Below are 15987 nucleotides of genomic sequence, written 5' to 3' on the forward strand. Positions count from 1 at the left end.
TCTCGTCAAATGCTGAAACAGCTAGTTTGTTCATGCGTTACCGACCATTGGTCAGTGCAAAATGGTTTCTGTTGTGATTTCAGAAAACAACGAAACGATTCATGTAGATGGAATTTATTTTAGGTTTTTTGTTTAAAATCCAAACCGGAGGAATCCCCGCAGCATGGTGCTTCCACTACCACTTTAGTCTGTTTCACCGTGTCTTAAAGGTGACGATAGTTTTACAAAAATCTCTTTTAAAACACTTATCCAAACGTATCCAAACGATAGCTTTTGCAGGTTTAAATGCTGGATGAAACATACAACTTGGAAATATTATACGAAGCCGAACAAGGCATGAAATATATGTCCTCTTGAGGACATATTGTTGTCCGAGTTTATTTAACGTACTCGGCAAATGATCCAAATTCGGAGCACTTTCGACTCTACTTAATTCGAACACCTAAAGATGACGATGTAATTGAGTCGTTCCTTTGATGGCCCGAATCCTTGCCGCTCTGTTATCCTGTCTGACAGAAGCCTGCAGCAGCCGGGGCCCATTTTCTCTCCACGCTCGGCTGTCTCCTGTGCGCCGTAAGTAATGTTGATAAAGACGCCACCCGCAAAAAAAAAAAAAAAATACTTTCGCGTCTCTCACTCCGCCCTCTCCCGATTGATTTAACGTGACCTTCGTTTCCAAATGATATTGGAAGGCCGTTTAAACAGATGAAGGCTTAAATTGTCTTGCTTGTGTGCGCATTAATCTCCCATTCATCATCATTACTGTGCGATCGGTCCGTCCACGCCTCCGCCAGTCTCTCTTTTTTTTGTACGCTGCGAGGCTCTGTAAATTAGGATGTAATCCAATTTAACCAGCAGCAGCAGCAGCCACAGATCCACTAACCCCCCCTCCTCCCCTTGCTCGGTGGACAGCTGCACTGCACCGCCCATATCAAAACGCTTTGTGTTGGTTCGTTGTGAGAGCTGGGGGAACCCTCCGCCGATTCTCGCTAATAGGATCTTATAAGTCGGATGTAATTGCTGTTTTACGCGCAATCTATACGAGCCCATCACGTCTTCCAGCTCAGTCATCTTCCTGCAATTAACTGACGGTGCTGATGCTGCCGCTGAGGATACAGTCGCATCCAAAGCCACCAGTGCGGCTGGGTAAATGTGGTTGTAATTTGCCTCACTTTAATGTGTCACTTTGGCACGCTCTGCTTTACAAAGCTTTTTTTTCTTCTTCTTCTTCCTTTTTAAGGAAAGAAAAGAAAAGCGTTCAAAACACGGCGGTCTTTCAGAGATCGGCCTGAACCCTGCTCATCTTTGTTGTATTACGCGCTAAAAAAAAAAAAAAGGCAAGAAAGCAATTTCCCTGCTTGACCCTCGTTTCTGCATCAGACGCCGAGCCTGATAGTTTACATAAATCTGCCCGACCCACGAGGCTTAAACGCTGTATTATTCCAAACATATGCATTTTAATCAGCTCGGTCACACTTACAAGAACTCCAGTTAATAAGGCCATCAATCAAACGCGTGTTGTGGAGAGGGGGAGGAGCGGGGGGGTTAAGGGAGGTGTGGGAGGGGGTCCAAAGGAGTAGGTGGGGGGAATCGGTGGGGCAGGGGGGCTTGTGACTATTTAGGACACAACGTTTTTATCTAACGAAGCGACAGAAAATAAACAGTCTGGTCGCTTTTTCTTTTTTTAATTTTTTTTTTATTAGAATATTTGAAAAAAAAAAAACCCCAAACAATTATTATGTTGTATGTTTATTAGTGTTCCATTAAAACAATCTAAGACATCATCAGTTCGCGCTCATTTCTATGTACGTATACCTGGTGTGAGATTTAACAGAGCCAGGTGTGTTGTGCGATTAGCAGTCAGGTCTGCAACAAATGTCCGCAGACGGTTATTTTTAATGTTTGTAGACGAACGACACAAGTAGGGCAAAAATGTGCTCTACAAATGGGAAAATTGAATGTGTTTGAAAAATGTATTTGAAATGTAACCAAATAACATGTTGATTTAGAAAACTTTAGACAAGTGACCATAAATTAATAGTTTTAATTAAACCCATTTGAACTCTCATAACACTATGGTCAGGTTGCATCAAGGAAGACCTCATCGTTGTAGTTTTTTGTTAGATTTTCTTTTAACAACATATTGCAAAAATGTTGCAAAATTTTACAGTATTGGCCCCCCTTTTTGTTGGTTAGAAAAATCAGAAAAAAACAAGAGATCTTTGTGGTTGCTGTATCTGTGAAATGTTTTAAACGGAGGTATGTTTGATCTTTGTATTTTAGAGCAAATAATTAATCGCAGGGCCGGCCCAAAGCAGACTCAAGTGCTTCTTACGGGCATCCAGACCAGATGGGCCCCCGAGAGAGCTTGATTTCTCCCAACGAATAATTAAGAGTCTTGAATGTTGCTTCGAGGTTTTATGAATTGCAAGTTCGAAGAAATCCAAAATGTTTTCGAATTCAAAATAGTTTATTTATGATTTTATACAACTGACAGATGTACTTAAAAGAAGAATGTATTCAGAGTACATGTCGTAATTTAATGTTCGATTAATCATGTCTGCGGCTTGCGCCTGGGTTGTAGTTCCACTTTGTGCACATTGTAACTGCTGACTAATAAATAAATAAATGACAACTGAAGTCTAGCCCTGCTTCTCAGGACAAACGAATAAATCCAGTAAATAACTTTGTGTTAATGATTATTTTTCTTTTTCCTCGTCATACATAATCTGAACTTGAATTGGGACAAGCTCTGATCATTAATTATATATAAAATGAATACATCACTGTGCTGCTTGTGCTATTAAAATAAGTTGACTATAAAGAAAAGAAATCAATATTTCTGAGTTACCTCTCCATTTCGATGCCCCTGAAAAGTTTCTATTTTTAAGGGCTACAGTCATTTTATTTAACCATCTTCCTCTACTCCACAGAAACATCTGGGACACCGTACCCCTTAAAAGCATAGGTTTAAGGATTATGACTGAGTGAAAATTGGAAAATGGGAATAAATCTTATTGTTTATTGTGAAAGTTCCCCCCAGCCCCCTCTATTTTTTGCAGTTACTGTCACTCAACATTCCAAGATGAAGCCTCAACGTCCAGCCTTTAAAATACAAGGCATCATGTCCCAATGACGTCTTATCTGCGACATGAAATGCCTATCAAAAGCAAATCTGCATATCCGTGAGCCGCATGCTTCCCCCCTCAATCCCATTTACGCTCTGAAAACTCGTTTAATTTGCGCGGCCCTGTTCTAACGCAGTCAATTAAGATGCCGCTAATTGTTTGCGCTCCTAACTTGAAAGATCGATGCTTCTACATTTTTTTTTTTAATCTCGCTCTTTCTATCTCTCTAGCTCCAGCATCCAGACAACTAATTCCATGTCTATTAAGTGGTTGCAGAGAAAATATGAGTGGCGTTAACGGAGCTCGGGGACCACTTAGCTGTCACGGTCAATCTCTCGCTCCCGTCAGGAGATATAGTGGAGAGGATTGGGGGGCCACGCTGGGGTGTTTTGACAGCGGCCACTTGAGAGCAAAATTGGTGTTATTTAAAAAAAAAAAGGAAAGTGGGGAACTTGTTCTGATCGAAATCAAAGAATATTATATATATATATACATATATAAATGAAAAACAACAAAGGTTTTGTTACCATAACGCATCACAAGAATTCCAATAACTTAAAAAGAGACAAATGTGTTTAGCTAACAAAAATTAATTTCATTGACTTAATTTATTGCAAATAAGACATTATGGACAACGCAGTCTGAAAAAAACATGAGCAAACAATCACAAATAATAATAATAATAATAATAACAACAACAGTAATAACGACACAAAAACGAATGATGCAAACATAGAGCAAAACAGAACAAAACATACCCCCCCCCCAAAAAACGATGGAGATCTATGGATTTGTATGGCTATCTATGGTTGGTCAGTCATTGCGTTTATCAATAATAATAATAATAATAATAATAATAATAATAATAATAATAATAATAATAATAATAATAATAATAAATCTTAAATCTAACTCTTTAGTTTTTTTTAGAACACAGATCGCGTCCGAATTTAATCCAAGTAAGAACTTTCAAAGTCTTTTCACTCTCACTTCCCAGTGACATTGAAGCGTCAGAGGAGGTCCTTTCACCTTTAACTTTTTCAACAAAAATGCAAAAGTTTGGTCAGACAGTCCGATTTCCTTCATGAAGCGCTAATGAAAGTGTTGACAAAACGTACAACTTAATTGTGTTTAATCGTATTAAAAAAAATAAAAATCTGTATTAAAAAAAAAAAACACCAAAAGAGGAGCTCAAAAAAAAGGAAGATGTTCTTCCATTTTCTCCTCCTTTCGATTGTCCCCTCTCCATCCTCCTTTGGGCCCCCCTCCGCCCCCCTCCCCAATCCATCTCCCGCATCAAGTCGCGCGGGATGTGCAGTCTAAGTCTAATCCGTTCCCTCGGCGCCTTGTTATACCTTTTGTCAGCAACGATCCCTTCCTACTGGTATTACCATTAATTCAGCGCTCAAAATGTGCCGGCTCGTACATATACATCACTTACTAATTTTACTTGCATGTGCACATTTCGGCCCGCGCCGCTGCCTCCGCCTCTTCTAGGACCCCGATGTGGAGAGTGGCTTTTAATGAGGCGGTCATAGTCTGCCTTATGGGGAAAAAAATAAAATATATATCCCCTTGTTAAAAAAAGAGAAAAGGGAAGCATCATTCTCGCGTAACTAATTACACGCGTAGATCGATTTAGATGCCTAAAGAGGCGACAAGCAATAACAATGAGAGAAAACCTTAATGACATCCATCCAATTGGATTTGCCCGCCCTCAAATAAGTCTTCTAAAAATCATATCTGGTATCCCTGTTTTGATGTCCTGGCTCTCAAGTAGAATTAAGTTACAGTCAGGCCAGATTCTTTGAGCGCTTTCTCGAACGTCGGAAGTGCTGTTTTCCTCTCCGATTTATTCATGCTGTTTTAGTCCCGGTCCAATAATGCAGAGGTTTACGCTTACACAAACGGGGAGAGTTGGTTTTGGTTTTGGTTTCATCTGGTCAGAGGCACCTCTTCCCTCTGGTCTAGTGTAACAGATGAAGTTTTGCTGAGCACTGAAGGCGTAAAAGTGACAAAAGAGTCTGTCCTGCTGGTTGGGGAGCAGGTAAAGTCCGAACCGGATGGCCTGCTAGCGATCCCGTTGGAGTGACTAGTGTGACAGGCCAGGCAGGAACAGGGACTCCCACCCGGGCCGAGGCCATGGGCCGGGCCTGACGGGTAAACGGAAGGGTGCCTAAAGGCGCACAGAAGCTCTGGCCTCTGGTAAGGGTGAGACAACACCCGGAAGCTGTCCAGAGAGCGCAGCGGGGTCGAAAAAGGTGTGGCACCAGGGGCCGGGGCGCCGCCGACACCAACACTCAGGGGAGAATAGTAGGGCAGCGGCAGGTGGGACTGGAAGGGGTAGGGCAGGTTCCCAGTGGCCGCGGCGTGGCTCATCATGTAGGTGTAGAAGGCCGGGTCAGCGGGGTGAGGCCACGTCATGGCCAACCGCTGGCGCTTGTCTTTCATTCTGCGGTTCTGGAACCACACCTGGAACAGAGTCGCATTGGGTCAAAGATTAACCACGGCCCTCCCACTGACCAACAACAACAAAAGCTGAACCCTCCAGTACTTCCGCTTTTACGCAAACAGGCCCAACTTCTAATTTAGTGTTTTCTTTCAAGAGATTTCACATCTACTGAAGCAAAGTAGCTGCATTTCTTAAAGGAAATATGATAAAATGACAGAAAGTGATTTTTTAAATATTTTTATTTTTCAATTCAGATTGCACTAGCGTAGAGTAAGACTCTTTTGTGCCTCTGGAGCCTGGTTGCCTCCTTTCTAATTTAAGCCAAAAACAATATTGTCACCTGATGTAAAAATCTTACTTTAATTGTGGTTTCAGGTAGATTTAGAGCAGCCGCGAGCTCGCATCTTCTCGGCCTGGACACGTAGTTTTCCCGATAGAACTCCTTCTCCAGTCGGGCGATTTGCTCCCGGGTGAACGCTGTTCGGTACCGGCGGATCTGGTCCGCTCCGTAGGACAGAGAACCCTGACCAGGGATTGTCTTACCCGGGTCGGCGCCGCTCTCACCCGGAGAATGACCCGGAGATTCTCCGTTGCGACCTGAATCAACATGCAGAATGGTGCATCATGTTCAGCGAGGAAGAACGATTTGAACAAACGCTCACTGACTGCAAAGGATGAGCATAGCCATATTTGAGAGGGCTTCTCCTCCACTCTTAACGGGCCTTCCTGACATGCATCTTTGTAACAGCTGAAGTCTTTATTCACTGGGGTGTCCTCCTCTTTCACGGTTTACACAAACAACGAATAAATACGTTTGATGTGAAGAAGACGTTGCATGTACAGATAAATATGTGTAACATTTCTGCAGGCCTATTTCACACTTACGATACTCGGTTTTTGAATTTTGCACAAACCAAGAAAGAAAGAAAAAAAAACAGCAATAAGGAGATTCAGATGTTCTTTCGTTCACACATTTATTTCGTGTGGGTTTCTTTTGGCGGCTACTTAAAAATCTATTTTCTGCCTCATGCAGTTCAATTAGGCTTACGGGCACATTCGCTGCCAAAGTCAGTGATGAGAATGTCTGATTACACTGTGGGTGTCACCGCAGCGTTTTCAGCCACTTGACAGAACAGCTGCATGCACCGACAGCAGTTGTGCTTGATTTCCTCCGGCTCCACTAAGTCGAAAGTGTGAAACATTCGAGATTTCATTAAAGCAGCGTTCAACAACACCCTGGTAACTTATGCACGGATTTCTTTGTATGACATTTACAAGATGCAAAATTCAGCGTTTTGGTTTGCATGTAAACACAGACAGAATCCAAAAGAAATGTCGCCCTACCTTTAGACGTTGGGTAGTCCATGCTGTCAGGGGTGCAGCTCACATCAATTTCCTCATAGAAGTCCGACTCGTTGTCCGAGCTGCTGCCATCTTTGTGATGCCGTACCCCGGAGGAAGATACGGTGACCGACCTGGTGTCGGAGCACATGCTCCTCCGTGCGCTCTCCTCCGGCGCAAGCTCCGTGGTCCTCTCCCGCGAGTACGGCGCAGCGCCGGGGCTCAGGCAGCTCCTGTGGCCCGGTTTCCCCTGCGGTTCCCGAGCTGGGATCCCAGTGACTCCCTCCGCCGATCTCACCATCACCACCTCCTCTCTGCCTTCCATCACCCGTCGCTGTTCTGAAAAGCGTCGACTTCGCGGGAGAGCGTGAGCTGCCAGGAATGTGAGCCGGAGGTTCTCAGCTCGGAGTCGGCGGCGGTGGGAGGGGTGGGGTTGAAAGCGCTTTGGAAAGGCTGCTGGGAAAGAGGGGACGCAATCCGGTGTGACCCTCAGAGAAGAGCGCGGCAGAGTGTGGAGACGGAGCTCTGGGAGGGATCACCATTTACCCTCTCTCTCTCTTTCTCTCTCCCCTTCTACAGAGCTGTCATTCCTCACAGGCCAGTCTTCAGGATGGTCCCCCCTGATGACGCCACGGATTGATTAGAAATGTGGGTAAACAGAAGGAAGAGAAGGTGGTGGCGCTGTGGTTGGAGGAAGGAGGGGGGGGGTGGGGGGGGGGACAGTTTCTGTATTTCAAATCGATAATTTGTGTATATTGATTCATTTGGCTACCTCAAAAATAGCAACAATTGTAACAACTCATATCAGTGTGTATAATTCCAAAACAAAACTAAAAGTGAAAATGCTGAGAAAATAATTTTTACTTTGATATATATATATATATATATATATATATATATATATATATATATATATATATATATATATATATATATATATATATATATATATAATTTCGATTCGTTAGAAAATTCAGAATGAATAACATTCAATTTTAGAGCAATAACTACACCTCCTGGTAAATTGGTATTAACGAAATGTAATATCTATGAATTATGTGCATCCAGAATCAGAATCAAACCCAGAATACTTAACTGCTCCCCTGAGCGACAGTCTAATGTTGCACCAGCATCCATTATGAAAGCATGAAAAGAATAGGATACAAAAATAAAAAAGAAATCAGCATTGATCATACATACAAGTAAACCTAGTATTGCCCATATGTGAATCATGCAGAAATGTTTTAAAACCCATATAACTGATGTCAAACAGTTGGGGAGGAGCTGCAGAGTCCAGTTGCCAAAGGTAGAAATAAGTTTCTGCGGCGCTCTGTGCTACATTTTGATTTAATCCTGAACTTGACCAGTGAGTCGTGGAGTGGGTGGGAGACATTGTCCAAAATGGCATGCGGCTTCTGCAGGATCCTCCTCTGTCCTGCCCCTTTATTTGCGCCTTCCTCCACCCCCACGTCCTTTTCCTCGTCTTAAGTGGAGTCAAGTAAAGTCCTTAAAGGTCAAGTCGTCGGTCAGAGTTTTGATAAGAGACCATCCGAGGAAAGCTCTAAAACCAACAGATCCTTGACTAAACTATAATCTCACGTAGAAACAACCTATATGGGCCCTTAGGTACATTGCGATTGTCACACTTGTGCAATTTCAGCCTTAAATTGTAGAAGTTTAAGATTTTCTGATCACTCCGCTCACAGCTGAGATTAACCAGAGGAAATCCATGTTTTTGCTTCATAAAAATAAATTAATAATAAATACATAAATATATAAGTAAATAAATAAATAAAAGTCAGCAAACAAACAAATGTTGTATACATATATATATATATGTATATATATACACATATATATTTATAGGGGACTTTTTAACCAGTGGCGCCACCAAGGGGGGTAAGTGGGCGCGGTGGCCTCCCCTGTCGCATCCAGTCCGATCCAGCTGCCCAGCTCTGTTCGTACAGCACTAGAACGAAGTGCTGCAGAGAGCAGTAAGACAAAAATGCACACAAAAATATAAAACACAATAAAGTTCTGAATTTTCCCAGATATAATATTTGTATTAATGAATTTAAGAGAAGGGAGGACAGGTTTTTATGAATTACTTACTTAGTTTGTTTTTGACACTGTGGTTCTTTTCTGTCATTCTACTTTGGTTGTCTGACACGGTACTGGCCCCTCAGTCAAATGTCACCAGAATCACACACTTAGGCAAAACAGTTTGGGGATTAACAGTATATTAAAGCCATGGGTGCTGATTAGCTGGTTGACCCTGTCCAAACATGATATGCTTGACGAACGATTTACTAATATATTATTTTAAGAGAAGGAAGGACATTCTTTCTCTCTCTCTTTTCTTCTTCCTTCTTTTCTTTCTTGCTTTCTTTTCTCCATATTTGAATCAAAATTTAGGTGCCCACAGCAGACTAAAATTAAAAATTGTGGGCACTCTAAAAGTATATATATGATCAACTTATTTATGTATATTGGTGATTAAAAACAAAAAAATTAAACAAGAGGGGTTTTTTTTAAATGCCAAAAAAAAAAAAAAAGATATTTTGTATTTATTTTTGCTGCCTGATCTCCCATCCAAAGCTTATTGGTGCCCCCAATTTGGCCACCCCTTACATAACTCTCTGGAAAATGATGAAATGTAAATGTAATCAACATTTACCTCCAAAACGTAATCAAATATTTGATCTCTCTTTCAAGAAGATAGATCTTTCTGAATGGAAGAATGGGTCTTTTCAAAACTCAGACATGACGTCTGAACGCCAATCAACACGTATGAAAGGATCAGAATTTTTTTTGTGTGTGTGTCAATAACAGCATGGAGAGAACCACAGGACAGAACCTGGTGCTTTACATAGATAACATGTTTTCTCTGAAGCACCAGCTTGTAGCCAGTCTTGTGGTTCAAGGTGCTTTTTAAAATCGTATTTTTACAGTGATTAGTGAAGAAAAATACTTGGTGATTAAAAAAGAAGATAATTTTGCATATGTCTTGGAAAAGTGAGGAAATTTTGGTGCCTTGCACGTCATTGGGGTGTTTTCAGACCACGTGAATGTTTATTCTATTCAAGCAACATGGCTTCACCACTTTCCAGCTTTTCATCAAATATTAAAAAGCAACTATTCGAAACGTGCAACATGCTTTTGGAATTATATCTTTCTGTGACACAACCATCTCTTTTTCTTTCTCAATAGAAATCGAGCAGCAGCACGGGCCTCATTTGTTTACACGAATTTCAAGCCTTTTCTCTCCTTTGCAAAACTCCACATTATTAAATGTATGACAAGTTACGTCAAACTACATAAATCAAGGCGGTTTACGTTGAACCGTGCAGCGCTTCTGCACGAAGACAATGACACGCTGAACTAAGCTCGGTGCCTATGGATTCAGGCTGCTTTACGCGTGTTTCTGAATTAACTTGCAGAGAAAGAGAGAGAGAGAGACAGAGAGAGAGAGAGAGAGAGAGAGAGAGAAAGGAGTAGAGACTTTGGATGGAAGTGATGCACTTCAAAGTCAGACACCAGAGAGCTCCTGCCATGTTGGTCTCTCTCACGCACACGCGAGAGATGGGGGGTGGGGGGAGCAAACGGTGGCTCTCCTGCAGCCTCCGCTGTCCTTGTGCGCCCTCGCCTGTCCAAAAGAGGAAAAGCGAGTGACTGTAGTGGCATCCCTCCCACCCCTCCCCCCTCCACACGCCCCGGAGGCTGAGAAGTAAGGGAAATTCCTTTGGCTTCCCCCCCCAACTCCTTCATCTGGTCTGAAAAGGGGAGGAAAAACAAATACTTCTTTTTGCACCATGCTCACTTTGTGTGCTAGTGGTTTTAAATGTGCAAAAGTGAACTTAAAGTCATTTTGTCGCGCACGTGTCATTTGTTATTTACTGAAAATAAATGTATTTTTTTCATTTATTTGGGCGACAGCCATGTGAAAGTGTTACCGTGTGATTGGTCAGAGTTATAAGTCAACCACCAAATTAAGCAGGAAAATGCACTCGAACACTGAAAGGAATTGTCAGCTGAACCAAAAAACATCTCCTAAAACCAGAAAGGAATTTGTTTCATTTCCGTCCTTCACCCGCAGAAGTAAAACCTTATCAGGCAGCTCTTTACTTAGTCTAACGCTTTTGACCAACAGAACCCACAGTGTGTGTGTGTGTGTGTGTGTGTGTGTGTGTGTGTGTGTGTGTGTGTGTGTGTGTGTGTGTGTGTGTGTGTGTGTGTGTGTTCTTTTCCCCAGAAAATGAACATGTTGCGTAAAGCGCTTCGTTGCAAATACATAGGGAAGGAGGATGCTTGTCAAATCTCATCCGGGGAAGCATGGGGCAGATTATTTTGAATATTGAGAATTCCCCCGTCGCCTCCCTCCGGTATATAGGGGCGGAGTTGTTATACTTTTGCTCTGACATTCATAAATGTGGGAATACATGCGCTGTGTTTGTGCACTCCAAAGGTGGCAACGATCCATCCGGTTACTGAGTTATGGAATGGGTCGTGGCCGGGGCAGATGGGATCTTGTGATCGTGCGGAGATAACGCCTGGAAGCCTTTTGCGCAACAGATGGATGACCTTGCGCGTTTACAGTAGTGCCAATTATATTGTGTGTGTTTAAGATAGTGAAGGACATCGGATGGGTTTGCTCGCTTGTGCATCATGTTAACCCCAAGAAAGGAACGAAAAAAAAAAAAAAAAAAAAAAACAGGGACCGCAGACATACCTTTAAACCAAGCGGCAGGTCGGGTTGCTCGGGTTGTTTTGCAGGGTGGTGAAGGTGAAGAGTGTGGGGGGGAAGTGGGGGTGGGGATCAAAGAAGTGGGGGAGACCAGAGAGGCAGACGCTGCAGTATGCGCACCCCTCCAGTTTTATTAGCCAGCCCAACTTGAACTTGACCATGGAGCCTGCGCAGTGCGGGTGTAATCCAATCCAGCCCACCAAACCAAACAGAATGGCTCTCACGGAGCAGGAAAATATTTCAATAAGTGACAGGGCTGGATCTTCAGTTCATATCAAGTGGATTTCTTCTCTAATATAAACAACCTGTAAATGGGGGGGAAAGAAAGGAATGCCTCCTCGGCGGCCCCTCCCGTCTCAATTTCTTCAACTTGGCCTTGAAACGGGATGACGCAGCAAGCAGAGAGTAACTCATTGACCTTGGAGCGAAACCCTTTTCGATGACTAAACAGCCGGAAATCAAAGCTTTGAGAACGTCTTTTCTCAGATCCGTCCCACAAACACAAAGTCTCTGAAATCAGGCCCGTGTTACCCCGTTTTAAAAATTGGTGGAGGGGGCAGAATGGGCTTCCTTTATCACCTATTCTGCAGTAGCAGCAGCAGCAGCAGCAGCAGCACACCAGGTGCAAAGCCCTGGCATCTCACTTGTAAGTCTTTAGACTGATCCGTGCATCTCTGGCATCTCAGAGAAAGGTGATATTTACAAGTCTGTCTGCTTGCAAATGGGCTTTCATTTTTAGTGGGTGTCGGTCCCGTCAGTTCCGGTCTACCTTCCACTGTTTCTTTCTTTCTTTCTTTCTTTTTTTCGTGCCATTTAGAGGATGCTACTCTAAATTTCGAACACGTTTTGGTTCGATTACGTTTTGTTAAAATGCAGTTTGGTCTGTTGAAGAAGAAACATGAGTGTGACTCACGATGCAAATAGGGAGACCCAACTGATTTGCATCAGTTGAATGAACGAGGCTCGGGTCTTTTTTTTTTAGGCTGACGACCCATATTGAGTTTATCAAACTAATTTTGCACTTTAATTTCTTTCTCTTTAATGTTCATTGTCACTTGGCCTTTGGTCTGCGTTCACTATTTAAAAAACCGGTGTCGGGGTAGGTAGTGGCAGCAAAAGTAGGTCACAATTTAGGAGTAATAGCTGGCGCTTCAATTTGCTGTAATTCGTTACTGTAAAATATCAATATGTACAAACTAAATTTGTGGTAAACGACTTTTTAGCTATTAGCGTTTCCTAATTAATATAAATATAAATTTTATCTGCAAAATTAAAATGACATCTAGTCAGTTTTGGTGAAATAGTTTTAAGTAATACAAAATAAAAGCAAAGACAATTATTTAATAATAATAATAATAATAATAATAATAATAATAATAATAATAATAATAATAATAATAATAATAATAATAATAAATGTTCTTTATGGAAATCTAGAGAATTAAAACAAAAGTCTGACTTAATTTTTTTGGTTTAAACGCCTTAGTATTTTTCAGTGGAAACTGAGCGTTCATTACATTATGGGTACATTATATACATTATATATATAGTATAATGTAATACACATTACAAATTATGCAAAGAATATATTCATAATAATTTCTTATATTTTGGAATAAATGAAATAGAAAAATCATCTGAAATTATATTTTTGGTTCATTCACTAATATAAATGTTTCATAACCAACAATTTGGAGACAATATATTTACTCCGGGCTCGTGTTAAAATTTCGGGCTAAAAACATAATAATAATAATAATAATAATAATAATAATAATAATAATAATAATAATAATAATAATAATAATAATAATAATAATAATAATAATAATAATAATAATTGAATTAGGCAGTCTATAAATTTACATTATATGCAAACGTGAACTTGACCGTTCAGTGTGACAATATTCCGTTCCTTATATTTTTGTGCAGATTCCTGAATGCCTATAAATGAACGTGACGCGCAGCTTGCAGGCTGCAGCATTTAGCAGCCTGTCAACGCAGCCTCCGAGACGTCTGCAGAAGCTGAAACCCGAGGCAGGGCTGATATTTCGACTCACATTCTGGGCTCACTGGGAGTGAATTAACGTTGCCGCTCATTTAACGAACCTTTAGGTGACGCTGGGATGAAATGATTCAGCTCTTCTTTCATTTTAAGTGAGCCGTCATCATCGCACCGCAGGCGAGCGTCCAAGAAAATATGGAAAAGTCAAGTGTGTGACCGCCCTGTGGTTCCCGGCTCTGACCACAGAAACATATTGGCTGTTATGTTTTGACAGCTCTTTGACAGTCACTTACTTTAAACACGTGTCACCGTCGAAGCTGGAATTCGACCACGGGGTTTTCGGGATGTTTATTTGTCCCGTGGCAATTTGGTGTTGTACGACATCTATATTTAAACCTATACGCATCACTTTTAGAATAATTTTCTCATTCCTCGCTGACGCTCTATAAGCGTCGAAGCTGTGGAATAACTTGCTCTTTGTTGGGACCGGGAGGAAAAATAAATAAATAAATAACAAAAAGAGGCTTCAAACTGATCTGAAACCCTACACAGTTCAACCTGGAACAATTTTTTTGGTGGGTTTTCTGCAGATTAAGACTGTGCTTCTATGTTTGTAATAAATGCCATGATATGTCTTTTGCAAACAGCTTGGGTAAATCTAGGATTTGCACTCTCTGTGCTGAATACTGGTTCATGTGTATGTGTGGGTGCACACACACACACACACACACACACACACACACACACACCCCTCCTCCTCCTCGAGACACCGCTCATTGTGCGTGGATTTGTCTCTTGTCTGGGCTGACCACGTGCGCGCGCCGACGGCCACCTTGGCGACACCGGAGCTGCTGATTCTGCAGGACTGCAACACAAATAATTAGACATGTAAATAATTCCCAAATGAGCATCCAAGAGTCAGAAAGGTTCGCATTTAATAGGATTGCCGTAAAGTGACTGAACACATCTGTCAAAAGTCATAACAGGACAAAACACGGAGCAAGGAACAGTTAACGATTAACACCACTTTGTGTTTATTCTGAGGTCTGATTTGCAATGGGTTGGATTTGCTTGCAGTGGCAGAAACGCCAGAAGGCAGCGCGCATGCAACAGGCCGGGCCTTGTACTCTGACTCATGATTATTGCTGCTTGTTGCCGCTGAATGATTTCATTTCTTGGCCTTCCTTGTGCGGAGATAAAAACGCGACTACTGTGCATCGCCTCAGAGATTGGCTTTAAGGGCGAACCTGGCACAATGCGAGAGTACAAACCCATGCCAACCGCAGAGTCAGAGCTCGATATAGGAAACAGAATATGTAAAACTCAATTGATTCAGAAAGTGAGGAGACTATATCAGGTTTTATTATCTTGGTTACGTCTATGAATTTGTTTAAATTATTCTCTCATCCGTTAAAATGCTCATACACTGCCTTATTGGCTGCAAGTAACAGGCGGGACCAGCTATTATTGACTGTAGTAAATGATATAATAGGTAATATTTTGGCTTTAAATTATTATATATGTTATGAAAATTACATTTGATAGACCACGACCTTCAGCAAAGTGTTTTTCTTTGGCTACTGGAGGACGGTCAGTAGTCGCCCTTCAATTCAATGAAAGACCCGCAGACATGTCTACGTTTAACCGAAGAAAACTCAATCAAAGGTTTGGTTAACCCATTTCATCAACCGCAACCGCCTGTTAAGCAGATTTTAACATCAATATGCAGATATTTTCAGACATTTTTTTTCAGCCACTCTTTCAAGATGATTACATTGAAGGAGATACATTTATGTCTATGTATGTGTGTTTTAATTCTGCTCATTGGTAATTCTGCTGCAAAAAGTAAAAAAGAAAAAATTATAATAATCTTTTATTTACTTTTACGCTTCTCAGCACATTTGTTTTTGGAAATCCGTTTTTATACATCGCATTAAATCTCGACTGATGTCAATCTCTTCTTTTTTCCTTATAGCCCAGAAAAACATGTTGAAAACAGGACTTTTTCAGACAACAGATTCGGGCCAAATTTAGTGTAAAGAAAGACAATGAAAATCAGGCTTGGTTAGCCCGGTCGATTAACCGCTGCCACCTTGTAACCAGATTCAGGCATCATTGAGGTCTTTAGATAAAGGTCAAGATTGTTTTTGTTTTTTTCTATATCTAAGCAGTTTTTATGTCTGTTTCAAAATCTCTAAACCTCATTGTCACTATTCAATTTTACAACACGTTTAACTCGGGGTTCCAAAGTAATTAAAAATGGATGCGTACGCAGCAATCTACCCACATCAAGGGAAGTTCTTTCAATTGTTATTTG

The 15987-nt window shown here is 41.4% G+C and overlaps 1 protein-coding gene across 1 annotated transcript; it reads right to left on the reverse strand.

The window, feature by feature from the left end:
* Positions 1-4444: 4444 nt before the first annotated feature.
* evx1 (even-skipped homeobox 1) lies at positions 4445-7463 on the reverse strand. The gene is given in 4 exon segments (XM_005802764.2): positions 4445-5600; positions 5939-6177; positions 6925-7364; positions 7366-7463. Coding segments are annotated over 4 exon segments (1314 nt in total). The 3' UTR covers positions 4445-5063.
* Positions 7464-15987: the final 8524 nt, after the last annotated feature.

This window comes from Xiphophorus maculatus, chromosome 13 (assembly GCF_002775205.1).
Source record: "Xiphophorus maculatus strain JP 163 A chromosome 13, X_maculatus-5.0-male, whole genome shotgun sequence".
Taxonomy (NCBI): Eukaryota; Metazoa; Chordata; class Actinopteri; order Cyprinodontiformes; family Poeciliidae; genus Xiphophorus; species Xiphophorus maculatus.